Source organism: Mesocricetus auratus, unplaced genomic scaffold (genome assembly GCF_017639785.1).
Source record: "Mesocricetus auratus isolate SY011 unplaced genomic scaffold, BCM_Maur_2.0 Super-Scaffold_4256, whole genome shotgun sequence".
In the NCBI taxonomy this organism is placed as follows: Eukaryota; Metazoa; Chordata; class Mammalia; order Rodentia; family Cricetidae; genus Mesocricetus; species Mesocricetus auratus.
This window is the reverse complement of record NW_024429182.1, coordinates 2,690,979-2,709,035: the sequence shown is the minus strand read 5'-3', so window position 1 is coordinate 2,709,035 and position 18,057 is coordinate 2,690,979. Positions and strand designations below refer to the sequence as shown.

Sequence of the window (18,057 nt, the reverse complement as noted above, 5' to 3'; positions counted from 1 at the left end):
ATGTAACATTGCAACAATCCTTTTGTGTTGATATACCTATTGTTAAACCTTCAGTCCCTGTGCTCAGAGGCAGAAGCAAAAGGATCTCTATGAGTTCAAGCCAACCTGGTCTACATAGTGAGGTTCAGGCCGGCCAGAGATGCACAGTGAGTCCTTGTCTCAAAAGAAAGGCAATCTGGAAGCCAGTCTGTCTCATCCTCAGCTCCTTCTTCGTGGGCTTCCACAGGTCTGAGGGGAAGCATGGACAACTGACTGCCTTTCATACACTCACTTTTCATATCCACTTTCATAAGTAAATCCTATATGAAAGAAGAATTCCTCCTTTAGCATTTAAAGGTAAAATGGCAGTAGGATAGTGTCTATATGAATATATACAGAGAAAAAATGAAGAAAGTCAAACTGCAAAACCTCATGGAAAGTAGAAAAGACAGTCAGGGAGCTGGGAGATGGCTCAGTCAGGAATTGTCCACCTCACAGTGTGAGGGCCTGAGCGGGGACACAGTAAACTGGCCATGGTGGTGCACACCTACAATGCGGGCATTGCGCAGACCGATGCCAGAGATGTCCTGTTTCAAAACATAATGTGGAAATTAACAGAGAAGCATACTGTTCCATTTTCATCTGTGCTGCTGTGACAGACATGACCAAAAGTGGCTCAGGGAGGAGCCACGTTACCTGGCTTACACTCTAGGTCACAGCCTGTCACTTGTGGACGTCACGGCAGTAGTTTGAAACAGGAGCCATGGAGGAGCACCACTTGCTGTCTTGCTCAGGTTCATGCTCAGCTGTTTTTCTTGTACAGCCCTGGATCATCTGCCCTGAGAACAGACTGTCCTCAGCATGCAGGTCTGGCTGGCCTAGAACTCGTATGTGGAGCAAACTGACCTCAAATGCATAGAATTCCACCTGCCTCTGCCTCTGCCCCCAAGTGCTGGGATTAAAGGTGCTGAATTTTTTATTTGATTTATTGAGATTTTCCCTTCCCATTTTTTTCTCCAGAATCTTTGTCTCTACTGAATTTCTACCCGTTTCTTGAATTAATTTCCTTGACTTATTAATCTATCTTGGGTCTTGTTTTTCTTCCCAGGGTTGCTTAGGATAAAAGCCAAGCATCTGCTTATACTAGGCAAGTGCGCCATCACCAAACAACATCCATAGGCTCTAACTCAAGTCTTATTTTATGTCAGGCACCAACGACTCTTCCCCTTAGCAACGCTGACTGAATTTTGCCTGATGGATATTGAAAACATCAGGATGACTCAGAAGTTGAAGTGATGTGAAAAAGGCAGACAGAGAGGACTCTTTCATTCCCTCATTCCATCTGTCTCTGCTCACTATTGCCTAGAACCATTTTTGTTAGCTCTGGCTAATGGATAAGCAAACACTAACACAGCTTATGTAGTCTTTTGTATCTTACTGCCTATCATTTAATAGTGCATACTAGAATTAAGTCATATTGTTGAAAGAGATCATCTTCATTTTTATGTTTGTAAAATAGCCAATTGTAATGAGCAAGTTATGGTTTCTTTAACCAATTCCATATGAATGGGCAGGAAGTTTGTTTTATAATACTTTGACTTACATATCATGCTTGTGTTTATGTTGTCTTGTACTTTATATTACTAGATGTGAAAAGTTAGGGCTCAAGGAAATAGGTAAATTAATTGTGTTTCATTCTTCCCAATTGAGGTTGCACCATTTTAAATCTTATTCAGCTAACAATTAAGCACATTTATTTGTTCATTGCCTCACCAAAAGTATTTTGCAGTCAGCCATGTGAAACTCCATCCACTAGAAGAAGAAAGCCAGCATCCCTGGGTCAGACATTTGCAAGTTTTGTCATGAGTTAAGTGGAACATTTTCATACCTCTAAGGACCATTTGTGTGTCTTTCTTTGAACTGTCTCTTTGATACCATCACACTTTCTATTGAGTGTTGGTCTTACCTCGTTTGGAAAATTTCTTTATCTTTAAAGAGATTTGGCTTTGTATGTAGTAGGTATTTCTTCTAGACTACCATTTCCTCTTAGTCTTTACACATGTGGTTTCTGCTATAGAAAAATTTTAACATAGTTGAATTTAATTTTTTTCCTTTAAATCCACATTTGCATTTAACTGTAGTTAAAGCTCCACCCACACCTGTTACATACAGCAATTTAGCTATGCCTTTGCCCTGTCTTGTATGGTTTTATTCTTTTGACATATAAATATTTGATCCATTTAGAGTGGATATGCTGTGAAATATAGATCCAGTTTTGCCTTTGAGATCCATTTAGTTTTGCATCCATTTGTAGGTTGTTGTCCAGTTGTCCCAACATGATTTATTGAGAAGCTGTCTTCTTCCCCCAGGGAGCTGAGGTGTCGCCTTCATCATGCACTGGCCGTCCATTTGCTCTCAGTCCCTGTCTGTCTCTTGTACCCGCCACTCCATCTGTGTGCGGTGCTGCACTGTTGAGTTATCCAATGTTGACAGTAGGACTTAGTAGCTGGCTTTTGGTTTTAAACATTAAAGAGGGTTTTGAATATCTTTTATTTCTATGTGAACCTAAAGATCAATTTGCCTCATACCAAGAGGGATAAAACATGTTTATCTTTTTATTGTGATCATATTTAGTGGGTTTAACTTGGGATTATTAACATTTTTATGACTTCCTATCTGAGAACAAGACAGCTCCATCATTATTGATGATGATAAAGTCTATTTATTTGGGTATGCTAATTTTATATTTTGCCAACTTTCTAAATTATTTTCTTTGTGCTTATTTTCGTTGACTGCATATATATGGTTGTATCATCTGAAAAACTGAAGCTTTTTTCTTTTTCTCTTCCAGCTCTTATGCATTTAGTTATTTTTCTGTAGATAATTTCTTAATCTTTTAGTACATACCATTAAAATTATTGTAGAGAAAATAAAGGCATAAGATCTGGAAAAAACATAAAAAAAACTAAAGTTAATTGACAAGTGTACCTATCCCTGACCTCAGCCAACAAATAAGATTCTTACATGGGACCAGGTATAAATGTCTGTTGTATAAAAATGTTTCTTATTAACTATATTGTTTCAATGTTTTTTTATCAGGGATAAATTTTTGTATTTCAAAAGTGGTTTTAACACCATAGAAAACAATCATATTTGTTTCAAATAATTAAGATTGTTTCCAGTTTCGATAAAGAGATGTATTAAGGCTTTCATGTGAAGCACAATAACACTGGACAATTGCACTAGAAGGAGCTTGCATAGGAGATTCCACAATCCAAAGAAATATTTCTTACATTGAGACTTCAGAGGGTCGATGTCTAAGCTAGGGGGACAGGGTGTCTATGTCTCCGAGTTAGCAGACTGGTGAATGCATTAGATAGGTTAAGACCTTGATTTTAGAAGCTAATCTATTGACTCACAGAACCTAGAGCCTCAGAGAAGGTGCTAGATAGGATTTAAGGTCTATGAACCCAAGCAGAGATGTTTGGGAGCATTAGTCAGGTCAGTTCATAGAACTGTGATATTGAGCTGCGTCCTGACTCTCAGAGTAAATAAACCCTAATTGGCGGTGTGCAGCACCCGCTCAGCATGCTGCTGCCTTTGTTTTGGGTGTTTTTGTGTTGTGTATTTTATCATCAGGAGAGTTAGATAATGTTGGGGCTGCTTTAGGAAGAAGTTGCCACTGTCCCTAGTTTTGTACTCTACACTAAATTATATCATCTGGGATTATCTGACTTCTAAATGTCTTGTTCGTAATACAGTTTTTAAAACTTTCTAAAAGCAAGACAAGGTGAAAATGTTTCCCATTTTACTATAGTTAGTTACATGGAAAGGTTTTAAACTTTATAGACAATAAGGAAGAAATTTTAGTTAAGAGCACTGGAGAGACAAAAGAAAGTCATTAGCTTAAAACATAAAAAGACCCTTCCATTCAAAATAATATGCAAGCAAGCCATTGGCTTTCAGAATTTCCTTCTACTCTCTGGTGTCAGTCTGTCCAGCTATGAGGCCTGGACCTGTGAGTGGAGAGGTGTGGGAAGGGTACCTTCTCGTCCTGGGGGACACGGCCTGTGAGTGGAGAGGTGTGGGAAGGGTACCTTCTCGTCCTGGAGGACACGACTTGTTTCCATCTCTTTTATGCCCCTTTGCCATCTTTCTAATGATTACTCAATTTCACATGGGGGCATTCTTTCCAGCTGAATTTATGTTTTTATTAGCCTACTTAAATATGTTATTGTTGTGCTCAAACTCTGATCCCCCAGATCACCAATAGACTCGATCCAATGCCAAAGCAAAGAGTCTTTAATTTTCCCAGTTAGCTGGGGTACCCCATCCATCAGACACAGCGGATGGAGCAGCAGTGGGGCAGTGGGGTAGAGCAAGGGGAGTGTTTGGGGGGTCTGCTAGTTGCATAGCAACAATCTCAGGATTGGTGCACCTATGGGCTTGGGCAACCTGTTCTGTGTTGATTGGTCAGCTGCAGCGGACTTGCCATGCCTAGAGGCCTTTCCAGGGTGGTTGCTATGCTCTGCATTCCGTTGTTATCAGTAAAGCACATCCAGAGTCTGCCAGCTAACTTCTGATTGGTTCCTTGCCACATGGAGGGTATCTGACTTCCTAGGGATTACGACAAGGTCCGTCAATGTTGAGGGTTGGGGGCTCAGCACATGTTGCTGCTGAGCCAGGGACCTATGTCTTGCTGGGTCTTTTCTCCAGCCTGTCATGGCTGCCAACGCAGGGGGCTGGGTGAGGGCCTGGACCCTTCAGACAGAAGAGAAGAGGAAGACAGGAAAAGGAGAGAAAGAGAATGTAAGTGAACACAGGTCTTCTTTTCAAGGGGTCCTTTGCACCTGGGCTGACCAGGTACTGCCTGAATGCTGTCTGCCAGGTGACAGGGGCAGGCCAGCGTAATTGCCTGAGTCCTTACAGCCTGGACTCTGGGGGGGTCCTGGATCTGAGTTGTGCTGTGAGGAAGCTATTGAGGGGTGAAGAATGCACAGGGGCCTCCTGTTTGTTAAGAAAATTCCTTTGGTCAGACTGGGAAACCTCTGAATGACTTCAGTTGTCCTGTCTTCCAACACATTGTATAAAGAGGATGACATCACGTCACGCATCCTCTGAAGTCCATTTTTAAAGTAAACCTGGTACATTTGAGATTTTATCCACAGCGTTGCATATCTGAGATTAACAGCAGAAAGTTTTATAGAGATAACAGAGTACTTTTAAACATAATGCAAAGACCTCAAACAACACCAAGCAGCCTCTTAAGAAACTCATCTTCTATACACATAATCAAATCTCTGAAAAACAGATTTAAAGAGAAAGCATGCAGGGTAAGCAGAGGAAGGTTATAGCACGGTTTTCAGGGGGAAGGGCGTGATTCCAAATAGGAAAGTGAAGTTCCAGAAACAGCTGGGCAGAGGTAAATAAATATGAAAGTTCCCTTGTGATTATAAGTCACTTTATAAGATAAATAGCAAAGAAAGCTATTAGCACTATACTTTAGATGCATAATATGTGGGAAATGTGTGATAATAGAATAAAAATTTGAGGGGAAATTGAAAATTATTGCTGTAACATTCTTCTCTGTAAGTGCAATTGTGTTGTACTATTTGATAAAACTGTTGAGTCTATGTTATAAGCTCAAGTGTAAGCTGTATAAAAATTTCAAAGTAGGTATAATAAAAAAGTCTGTAGAGGAGATAATAAGCAACCCCATTATATACTGAAAAGAAGGCAAAGAATGATGAACCTACAGGATAAACAGAAAACAACTAGAAAAAAATCTGTATTTTGAGTCCCTCCATATAGACAACTATATTAAATGTGATCCGTTGTAACATGACAGCTAAAAGAGAAGAGATTTTCATATCACAGAGTAATACAGGTGTAAATGCTTCCGACCCCAAACCCCACAAAACCTTAAGTATGAAGACATGGTTTAAAAGTAAAAAAAAAAAAAAAAGGAACAAGCTTTCCTGCGCTAGGGCACTAGAATTCCTATTTCTTGTCCTGACCCGCAGGACATTCAACGTGGGTCTGGTGGACACCTAGGAAAAGATGGGGGCAGGGGACACAAGGACGGATGCCAAGACGAGTCTGATCAAGGCGACAACTGTATTCATCCCAAAGGGATTTATATAGGGGAAGGGAGGAGGGGAAGGAATGGGGGTCTGCTGCAGCTGCGAAGAGCCTGGCAGAACGAAGGTCAGTGGGATGGGTAGGGCATCCTGTGTCCTCTGGTAACCTGACTGCAGACTCTAACTTTATCTTTCACATTCCACCTTCTATCGTACAAGCCTACCCCCTAGATGACCTGCAGGTCTGTTTCTGGAATTTGGCAGGTAGCAGGGTGGTCCAGAGTCACATACTCTCTGTGAGGGTTGAGTAACATCTTTTCTTATGAGTACGTGAGGCAGCCGTTTCCGGTTGATGGCTGGAGGACCCTGACAATTTCTTTCTCCTCTTCCCCCTCTTTCCTTTTCCTTGCCGAACTGGATCTTACTATGTAGCTCTAGCTGGCCTGGCACACTGAGAGCTCTGCCTGCCTGTCTCCTGAGTGCCACAGCTTGTGACGTCTTTCCTGACCATCCCTTGTGTTTTCCTTGGCGTGTCACTAGTTACACAGCTGACACTATCTCATATCTCTATTAGACACTGGATAGCTTTTATAAATAGCCTGGTAAGAGTTAGAGATTCTGTCACGCTTATGTTGTGCCCATTTTGTGTGTGTTTCCCTTAGTATTGCGGGTATAATCTGCTTCCTGCCTCTGCAGACGTATACTAGATATTCTCACTGGTGCGCTAGGTGATTTTTTTTCTTGCCATATTGTTATTTATTCTCCATCTGTGGACGACCAACAGGTCTAAATATGTTAAGGCTTCCCTCAAAGAGGGGTTTCTGTGGCTCTTGTTGGCATGCAGGGAACAGAGCCGATGGAAGCCCCACCCCTTTGAGGACATCGTCTTGCCGCCCGCCTGCCCAGCTGCTTAGCTTTGCACGCACATCCTTGCTTGCAGTGTCTGCCCTCAGGGCTGCTTCAGACAAGCCAGCCTGGGGCAGGTTCTGGTGCTCTGTGCCTCACAAAGCTCAGTCAGTGCTCTGGGGGTGGTTTTCTTTGGGGGATAAAAACATTTGTCATCATACTTGAGATGAAAGAGCACTTCTCTACTTTCCACACCGAATTCAGACAAAAACGGCCTTTTTACTCAGTAAAGTATTCCAAAATTCAGTACACAATTGATAAAAGTAAACGCCGATGCTTAACTCTCAGTCTCGTGTATTTTAATTATATAACTACTATATGTTAACTTTAATTTTAGAGCAAAAGCAAATGTCACAAATAATTTTTAACTTAATTTTGAGTTAGGATCAGAGAAGCAAACGAGTCCCAGTGCGTTCAGCTTCTCTATGGAGGCCTGCTTCTGCCCCTGTCACACTAACCCACAAGGACACCTTACAATACTACAATTTATTTTCTGTGATGCATTTCCTACCTTTCTTTCTTTATGGGGGTTTTCCTCTAAAATTTTTATATAGTCCATATAGAGACCGAGAAGAGTAAATTTCCTATATATTTCTGGTTTTTAGCCTGATCTTAATATTTTCTGATATTTTTGAGGCTACAAAACCTGCCACTCTATACACAATAAAGTTATTGTGAAAGCTTAATATCAAATTAATGGAGTGATTTTCCTTTAAAACAGACTTAAGCAGGAATTAGATCGTTATAACGAAGATGAAATGGAAAGCACCTGGAAAGTGCTCCAAGCAGAAACAGAATTTCTGGAGACGGTAAGCCCACACTGTGCGTTTGCACTCCTGCACAGCCCCTGAAGCAGGAGAGGGAAAGGAAAGCAGACACGTAAACCAAGAGGTGGGACACTCCAAGGAGCAGGGCAGCTTCTCGCTGAGCTCTGACACACTAGGCCTTCCGTTCCTTCACCAACACAGCCCTGTGAGAGGACAGCTGTCCTGGAGTCTGTCCAGTGCTCACCACCTCTGCTTCTAGAGGCACAAACCACACTTACTGGATCCAATCCTGCACTTTCTACTGCAGACTCCTGTGATCTCAGACCCTTTACAGATTTTCAGGTTGTGTGAGAGCACTGCCTATAACTAACTTACAAATAGCGTAGTATTTGCTATAATGTATCTTAATACAGTCATGCATAGGGTATCTAAATAAGACTTAATTTGAGGCACTGCCCTTTGCATCATGTTTATTTTCTACAAACTGTTACTTGTTCAAACCTTACAGTTAGGTTTTGATTCGTATTTTCTGTAAGAACGTTGGAAAACCTGAAATCCCAAGAACTATTGCTGTGTTAAGCTTAGGTAAATTTCATTCGATCACTTTAAGAAATGAGTTTGGACTGAGTGTGTAGCTAGAGTGTTATGTGCTCACCTAGCATGTGCAGGCCCTGGGCTTGATGGGCAGCATGTGAGAATTCACTTTCCTTATGAACATGCTCTGTGTGTTTGCTTTTCAGACGCTGGCCCAGAAGGGCCTTCAGGACAAGCACCTTCTCCAAGTGGAAGAGCTGCCCCACGCTTGACTGTTGCATCTCAGAGTCAGCCCTGAGTGCGTCCTGTAAACACAAGGTCCAGAACAGTCCAAGTGCTGACACCTAGAATTGCTTTTTTTCTATCTACCTAATAAATGTTATCTTGTTACTTAACAGGTCCTTGTGTGCTTTGTAAAGGTAGAGAAAGGAGAAGATACCATACTGCAGGGTTCCCACTCGCTGTGTCCTCTCTGATCAGTGCATGTCCTTCATTGTGGTTTACCTCAGGTCCTGTGAACACACACTGAAAGGCGTGTTCAGGTTATTGACTTGATTTTGTTCATGCTCTTTCTGCCAGGCAAAGTGCTTGCTTTGATTTAATCTTCATGCCAATCATGAAGTGTCTGTCGACAGTGATCATCTGGGCCCTTCCATCCCTCTGTGTGTCTGCAGATCTTTAAGGCCAGGGCATCTGCAGACTGCTACTCCTCCTCCTAATGACAGTGTTGGTTGGGAGTAAAGGAGGGTCTCCACTTGGGGAGATTAGAATGGCCTACATCATATACTCTCCACACGGTTAATCTGTCCTAACTCCTAGAAAGGGTATTTTCACTAATGTCTGAGAGTGTTTAGTGCAAATGTTGGAGCCGAGTTCCTTTATAGTTACTGTTGAACTTGAGCCACATGTGACCTTGAGAAAAGTAGAGTGCTGAGGTTTTGGTTTCAAAGCAAGTCCTTCCTTGCCACAGCTGCTTCTGCAAGTGTTACACACTCTTGGCTTTGAAAAAGTAGCAGACTTCAAACACTCACTTCGGGGCCAGTGTGACCGCTTAGCGGGTAAACCTGTTTCCTGTCAATCTCGGTGGCCTGAGTTCAATCCCTGAGACCTACATGGTGGAAAGAGAGAGCTGACTCCTGTGATTGTCACCTGTTGAGATGACACTGGCTCTGTTGGTAATTGCAGTCCACACACTACGCACACTACAGATGCAGAGTGGACCCTGGTTGTAGGGATCACTCATGGCCTGGTTCTGTCCACGTCTGCTTTGTCTGTGCACCCAAACCGTAGGTCTCATGACACTTACACAACACTAATGTGCCAGGTGGATTTGTGCAGACACTCCTTTCCACTCTTGGTCACTCTTGGTCACGGGTGGTTCTAGAGTGAAACACTAATGTGGCCAAGGGAACACCCTATTTGTACCCTTTCCACACAGTGGCACATGCACAGCGTAAACTGTTGCCGATAGGACTGTCTGTGTGTGTGTGTGTGTCACCATCGTCACTGATAGGACTGTCTCTGTGTGTCACTGTCGTCACTGATAGGACTGTCTGTGTGTGTGTCACCATTGTCACTGATAGGACTGTCGGTGTGTGTGTGTGTGTCACCATGGTCACTGATAGGACTGTCTGTGTGTGTGTGTGTCACCATGGTCACTGATAGGACGTGCTCAGTGTGTGTCACCATGGTCACTGATAGGACTGTCTGTGTGGTGTGTCACCATGGTCACTGATAGACTGTCTGTGTGTGGTTCGCCATGTCATGGTGATGTCTACCATGGTCACTGATAGGACTGTCTGTGTGTGTGTGTCATATGGAGTGGGTGTGTAGAATATTCAGGGACATGATCAGGAAAAACGAGAGCTGAGCCTGAGAGTACTGAGTGTCTGGTAAGTAAGGTCCATAACTCAAGACTTAAGTGTGTTCATGCAGTCAAAGGGATGCTAGGATGAGCACTGTGTGGGAGAGCAATGCTGAGCACTAGCCATGTGACCCGGCCAGGACCGTGTGCAAGAACAGGTTCTGTGAAGCAAAGGAAACTGTAGCCAGCCAGCATCCGGGCTGCTAAAGCTGAGCTGCTCCTTGATGCTTACTTCTTTAGTTGTTGCTTTCTCCTTCTTACATATTTGTAAGTCATAAAACTCTTGGAAGGAGAATTAACTGAAATTGTCTGGGTGTAAATACGTCTCAGACTGCATTTAATTACTCTGGAAGTAAGACAGTGGCTACAGAGGAAGGTAGTTTGTACATGAGTGTGTATTCATTAAGTAAATTCATTAGATTGGCTGTGCATTTAGTTCTGAGCAAAGTGCCACTAACCCAAGTAATTCCCACACTGCACTCATGGCCTGGCAGCCACCTTACCTCTCCACTGGGGCCTGTATTAGAATGTAGAGTTTGCTACACATTCTCTTGTTGATTGACGGAGCCATTTGGCTAGAGGAAAAATAGCAGTAAAATTATAGGATATGGACATGGTCTTAGTGAAGATTCATTTCTCTCTTCTTGACCTTATTGTTGAAAAGGGAGGGAGGTACAAAGAAAAGGGGAACTTTAAGGATTGTGCAGCCAGACATGGCTGCTTTAACCTTGTTTTGTTCATAACATGTTTTCTTTTGTAAAAGAAAGAATAAAGGGCATTTACCTGTGTGTCTGTCTTCTCTTGAGCTTATAAAGCCATGAAGAGATTTTAAAAGCCAAGGAGAAGGTTGAGGTCATTGTATTCTAATGAATTGAACCTTGGACACGGTGAACTGGGGCTGTTTCCTCACTGTGCAGTGGGAACTCTCCTGCAGTCTATTGAGGCTCTCACCAGATGGCACACTGCACGGCTGCAGATGGACAGAAAGCACACACTGGACAAGCCCTGTTGTCGGCTTGGCCGAGGACAAAGTCTCTTTCTACTTTGCACCAATCAATCATAAATAACTGTGTCACATTGTGATGAATAAATCATTTATTTGCAGCCCAGAAACCAGCAGCAGTTCAGTGACTCAACCAGACATAAAGGAGACGATGCCAGTCAGGAGTAAAGCTAGTCATAAGTACAGCTAGTCAGGAGTACAGCTAGTCATGAGTACAACTAGTCATGAGTACAGCTAGTCATGAGTACGACTAGTCATGAGTACAGCTACTCATGAGTACGACTAGTCATGAGTACAGCTAGTCATGAGTACAGCTAGTCATGAGTACAACTAGTCATGAGTACAGCTAGTCATGAGTACAGCTAGTCAGGAGTACAGCTAGTCAGGAGTACAGCTAGTCAGGAGTACAGCTAGTCAGGAGCTAGTCATGAGTACGGCTAGTCATGAGTACGGATAGTCAGGAGCTAGTCATGAGTACAGCTAGTCAGGAGTACAGCTAGTCAGGAGCTAGTCATGAGTACGGCTAGTCATGAGTACGGCTAGTCATGAGTACAGCAGGCCAAGGTGCTCTTTATCAAGTGTTTGTCACAGTGTAAATTTGAGATGTGAAGTTGCTGAGCACACTAGAGAGGCTCTCAGCATTTGGAGTTGATCTGTTGTAGGTGGGCTTTGATGTTTGTGTTTGTGTCTTGTTTACTTCTCTTCACTCTTCTGTCTTCTGAAAATTGTGGAGTTTGCCTCTCAAAACCTAGTTCAAAACATTTTCTGTTAAGAGAATTTTTTTCCAGAATGTGAACTAAAAAAGAAAAATATTTTTATGTCATTAGTAAGCAGAGAATAAGTCGTGGAAGTTTGTGGCCCTTTTATCTCAAGACAACAGACTTTCTTTCACTTTTTTTGTTTTGTTTTTAATGCAAAAAGGCAGCAGAGTTCTCTTTGAAAATGCTTGAGGTAGGGATGCCTAGTTAGCTCTTTGTTCTTTGTGAACATTATATTTTAAAGTTAAATGGTTTTGTTTAGTTCTCTCTTTTTATTCATCTAAGAGTCAACTAATCATACTAGGAATTAGACTTTATTTTCTCATTTAATTCACTAAGATGTGACACAACACTGACTAATAATGGGTGAAGGAAACTGTAGTAAGAATCGCGCCCCCACCCCTCCACCTCCCAATACGGAAGAAGCAAGATTTTACTGCTGTTCCTTGGTGGAGGCTCACATTTGTTAAGCATGAGGAGAATTGTGCGGTTGACATGTGTTACGAGAGCACTTATTCTGGTAGGAGGAAGAAGGAGAACGCAGCAAAGGCTTACCCAGCTGCCGCTGTAGCAAGCACTGAGAGCAAAGCTGTTGGAGTTGAGTGCTTACTTAACAACTGCTTCTGGTGCACAGCGAGTCTATCTGTAAAAAGAACTCAGATGTCTAGACAATAAAGAGCAAGTGAAATGTGAAATTAGTAACAATGACTGGCGCGGGCATCTGTACTGAGGCCCGTGAAGCACGAGGCAATGTCTTTGTTTTTCTCTACAAGCAGAAGAGCTCCACGCCATTAATAAATCTAAGTTCGTTATCTTCATACTCATAATAAATTGCTATCCTAATTAGTTGGTAAGTAAGATCTTGTGAAGATAAAGCCCTCTTAATCTCCCTGTAGTATATGCAAATATAGTACTAATGACTATTTCTGGATCCAGCTTTGTGATCACTGAAGCCACTATTACATTGCCATTGTTGGAGCAGTGTTTGTGGGTTAGATAAAAAGCCCCAATGGTGTGAATGGCATGGGGTGGGGGAGCATACAGGGTCAGTGTCATAGAATTTCTAAGTCCAATGCCAACCAAGGTTTGTAGTCACAAGATCATCTTTACCCCCGGAGTCAGAACTCACTGTTGGGAACCATGGGGGTACAGCATGTATGGCAGGCTGCAGACAGAGCTCACTGTGGGGAGTCATGGGGTACAAGCATGTATCGAAGGCTGCGGACAGAGCTTGCTATTGAGAGCCAAGAGGTACAAGCATGTACAAGCGTGTATGGCAGGCTGCGGACAGAGCTCGCTGTTGGGAGTCATGGGGTACAAGCATGTACAAGCATGTATGGCAGGCTGCAGACAGAGCTCGCTGTTGGGAGTCATGGGGTACAAGCATGTACAAGCATGTATCAAAGGCTGTGGACAGAGCTTGCTGTTGAGAGCCAAGAAGTACAAGCAGGTATGGCAGGCTGCAGACAGCTGAGGTTTTGATTCGTGGTCTGATTTGTGAGGTCACAAAGAGCAGTGGTTGGCTCTTTGTTTACACTTTCATTATTCAAACTCCAGTGATACCATATCTTAGAGAACATTGGGTTTTGAAATTTTGTTTGGAATTAAAAATCTAAACAGTTGTTATCAGAGAAATTTGAAAACTATTTGAATCAGCCTCTGACTACCAGAAATCATGGATTTAGTCACAACCAGTAAATGGTTTGGGTTAACTGAGAAAGTCTTCTTACAGTCCTTGATGAGAAAAGACCTTCTGGGAGCCTCTGGGAAATGATGAATGTCCATCTTCATTTGCTAGACTTGTTGTAGACGTGTAGCTTCGTACTGCCATGTGGTCACTGATATGTAAAGTACTAACTAGAATCAGCTAGCGTAAGTAAATTAGCATTCTCTCTCATTTCCAACCTCTGCTGCCCTCCTGGCTCCCCTGTCCCTCCCCTCCTTGCAGACTCCTCTTCAGCTACATGGACTTCTGTTCTGCGTTCTCCACCCTGGCCCAGCCTTAGGAGCATCACATGAGCTGTTCTGTGTATGGGGCGCTCTCCTACCCTCATCCCCGTAGACAGAGTCTCAGATTGTTATAGACTTGCTGTGGTTGATCATGAAATGCCCACTACAGGCTCAAGTGTGCAGTGCTTGGAAGATGTTGGGCTGTGGGGCATGAGCCCTTGCTGGGGAAAGCCGGGTCCTGGGAGCTGATTTTGAAATTTAAACTTTCTTCCTATCTCTTTTCTCACTGCTCCTGCCCTGATGCTCAGCCTTGCCTCAGACTTGACTAGAGGAACAGAGCCAGCCGTGAAGGCCAGAAACCACACGCTAGAATGACGCCCTTTAGTAGTCTCTCAGAAGTTTTAACGTAACACCCACCACTTAACTCTCACACTCTGTGTCCAATCCTAATGTCTTGCTCCTTTTCCTTTTCCGTAATTATCACTAAACCCTGAGTTTTATGAGGGCTATTGTCTTACACACCACTTTCCCCTCAGAACACAGAGCAGTGTCCGTCTGGCATGTAGGGAGTATTCCATTCAATGTGTGCTGAAATACGATTTAAATTCCTTTTTTGTATTTCATCCATATATATTAACGGTTTGAATATAAATAGATTCTGTAGTTATGCTGAACTCACTCATTGTTAGTTTTCTTGGTGGAATTACCCTACCTTCTGATTTCCCACTATTTCTGGATCTGTTTGGTTTCACTGAAAAAGGAGTAGTGATAATCCTTGCTAATTCTGGAACCTATCTGTGTAGAACAGTCTATAAAATAAACTGGAAGAAATTAATGATCCCACATCCCATCATAGAAAAAGTCTGTAAGCCTCTCAGTGGTCACTTAGAGCTTTCCATTATCAAGCTGTTGATTGACAGATAATGGTTATTACTGCCTGCTTTCCACCAGCTGCTAGACTAGAAAAAGAACATTGTAAGCTGCTTGCAAGCTATGAATGTGTATAGGAGTCCCTTAAAAGCATTGTTTCTCTCTGGTAATAGGAAATTTCAAAATGTGCTTGCTTCGGTGGGTTGGTTCAGTCTTTCTGAACTGAAATACAGTTTAAGCAATTCTGCTTTTAAGTTAGCACCATAGTTAGAAAAATATGTGAGTGCCCTCTGCTGGAATTCTCTAGTACCACATTGAGCAAGATGATTGAACAGAATCTATAGGGTTGGTTTTGGTGTTCAAGCTTGGGCAAGACAAACTCTTGTAAAAGAGTGGTCCAGCAGGGCATGATGGCTTGTGCCTGTAATCCCAGCATCCTGAAGATGGTGCCAGGAGGAGCAGGAGTTCAAGGTTAGCCGGGGCTGCATAGTGAAAATCCCTGTCTCAAAAGCACAAAACCAAACAAAAACCTTTTCTTCCTTCTTTCCTTCTCTCTACCATTTCTTCCCAATATAAATTTTGTATCTTTATGTAATTTATACTTTCTCAAGATTACATAATTTTAATGTCTTGATACTGTTTTTATTACTACATACTATTTCTGCTTTTGCTAACTTTAGAAGAATTTAATTGTTAACTTTTCCACACTTGTAGCCAACAATATCCTTTTATTCAGTGTTTGTTATCAGTTCTCAAAGATTTATTCCTGAATTGTTGAATTATCAAATAATGTCACTCTACTTAGGGTCTGTCACGGCTATGGAATGTCCCTGTTGAGGTGACTCGATCTTGACAGTGCTGACCTCTGGGTTGGTGTGGAAATATCCCTCAGATGCTCCTGTCTTGAACTCTAACTCCCCAGTGAGTGGTGATACTTGGGCAGTTGTGGAAAACCTTCAGGAGGCGGGACCAAGCTGGCAGCTGTCAATCACGAGAGGCAACCTGCTAGCTTCTCTTGCTTTCTGTCACTGTGATAAAACACTGGCCAAGGCCGGCTTGCAGAAGAAAGGGTCTGTGTCACTTAGAGCTTACATTCCATCACAGAGGCATGCCAAGCTAAGAACATAAGAAGCCAGATCCAGGAAGCTTTGGGAAACCAACATGTTGGTTCAAATGTTGACTGCTTTTATTTTAGAAGATCTAGGCAAGGTTATATAAGGTCTCTGTGCCTCCAAAAGATTTTCTGTCATGTAAAGGAATCCACCTGATGACTCACTGTTTGTATCTATAAAAATCATCAATGAACTGTCTCTTACACAGATTCATGAAACCCTTAAGTGTATTCTATCTAATAGTAATAAGAATTTGTTGAATATTTTGATAGGTGCTGTATGAGTTACTAAGTGGTACAATCCATAAGAAACTTAAAATCAAGTAAGATAGTTTACATTATGAAATATCTTGGGCTTTGAGTTCACAGTCAATACATTCATTTGCATTTGCTTTATCTAATTCAGATCGATCTTGTGGTGGCAGTCCAATGAAGCGACTCAGTCCTGTCCTGCTGGCCTTGGCCATAACTCCTCTGAGTTCATTTCTTAACGGTAACAGAAGAATAGCACAGTATCCATTTTGTTGGGTTACACAGATTTTATGGACAGTATACATAAAAGCAGACACATAATCCTGATGGGATGGTATATGCTCAGTTATTTAACCATCCTAGGCTGGCTGTTGTTTTCAGAAAACAGCATGTGATAATGTGCTAAGGACAACAAGTTGTTGGAATTCTCTCTCCTTTTTTCTCTTTTAAAAGGCAGGTCTCGTCATGTAGCCCTGGCTGGCTCAAACTCACAACGTTCTGCCTCCCTCTGCACCATGAGTGCTGGGATCAGAGATGTGCCCGGCAGTGACATCTTTACAAATGAAACAGGAACATCGACTGCTGACTATTGCTTTGAGTCACCAGGATTTCAGGCCTGTGGCTTGTATCTCAGACCCATGAGTCATGTGGCTGAGGTAAATTAAAGCTGTGAGCAGATTTCACTTGGCAGATGTAATTGGTGTCTTTTCCCCAAGCTTGAAACAACAGAACTAACTAACATGGGTACCAGGGTGATGACTTGATCTCCTTTCTAGAAAATCCTAGTCATTTTATACTCTGAGTTGTAGAATCTGGGGTCATGGATTTTGAACACTGATTACTACTTTAAATGTCCATTGAAGGTGGGTAGATCAAATTAAAATCTTGTCTCCACTCCTTCCCCCAGATTCCCCTAACTGACCCGAGAGCAAAGTATTTTAAAGGCATAAAGGGTGAGGTGAGAAGATTGTGTCTGAGGCCATCCTGTACGTAGTGAGATCCTGATTGTAGACAGACAGATTATTTTTGGTATTTGACGGGTGGCACATACGTGGCTGAGGAGTAGTTGGCTCAGCAGATTGGAAAAGGGCCCTTCACCAGCAGAGGGGAGGCTGAGTACAGTCTTAGGAAATGCCGGAATCCAGATGCCCAGTGAGCACGAGGACCCGGGTTTGGATCAGTAGTGCTTACACACAAGCCAGGCATGGCACAGGCTTACACGGCAGCCCCAGTGCTAGGGCAGGGTACAGATACAGACAGGAAGTCAACTGAAGCTTGCTGGCCAACCAGCCTAGTTGAAAACTATCAAGCCCTAGCTTCAGTGAGAGACCCTGTCACGTGGACACGAGGCAGAGAGGTACAGAGAAGGGTGCCTGACATCCTCTTCTGGCCTCCACACACAAGTCCTGAGATCCATCCCATCCCTCATCTTATTTGGAAATGGCTTCCTGCAACCCTGGGAGACACTTTTGGTTTTGTTGATTTAATTGTATTCATTGTGTGAGTGTGCATTTCCACATGAGGTCAGAGGGTACCTTTCAGGGTTGTTTCTGCACCTCCACCATAGGTAATGCGGAGTCAAACTCAGGTCCTCGGGCTGTGAAACAAGCAGCTCTCCCTAGTAGCTGTGGTGCCGACTATGGCTTCATTTCTCAGAGGGTACAGAAGAGATGGCAGCGCTGAGGATAGAGTGCTGCATGGAAGACAGAGCTTAGGGCAGGGTGCTTTCTGGATGCTGCAGTATCTAGACTTTGGCAAGCCTTCTGGGTGACTGGGATGTGTGTGCAAGCAGAGGATGGAAATACTCTCCTCCAGGGACTCCTCCCCACCCAAAGAAGAGACCTGTTAGGGGCTTTCAGGACAACAGTGCGGCCAGAAGGCAGGCTGGTGGTCCCCAGTCAGAGTCGCCCATATCTCCAGGATAAAGCAGTGAGGTCTTTGCAGCCAGTTTCAAAAGGAATCCTGAGATGAAGAGTAGACGCT

General features: G+C 42.9%; 1 protein-coding gene across 3 annotated transcripts in view; it reads left to right on the top strand.

Annotated features, from left to right (window-relative positions):
• Positions 1–8,661, top strand: part of Ccdc172 (coiled-coil domain containing 172) — a 52,215-nt gene extending 43,554 nt beyond the window's left edge. For 2 of the 3 annotated variants that reach the window (XM_040732132.1, XM_040732137.1), the window contains exons 8-9: positions 7,687–7,774; positions 8,473–8,661. In XM_040732132.1, the coding sequence (XP_040588066.1) occupies positions 7,687–7,774; positions 8,473–8,538 (154 nt within the window). In that variant the 3' untranslated portion in view covers positions 8,539–8,661. The remainder of the gene's footprint in view (positions 1–7,686; positions 7,775–8,472) is intronic. The other variant, XR_005871287.1, reaches the window with a different exon arrangement.
• Positions 8,662–18,057: the final 9,396 nt, after the last annotated feature.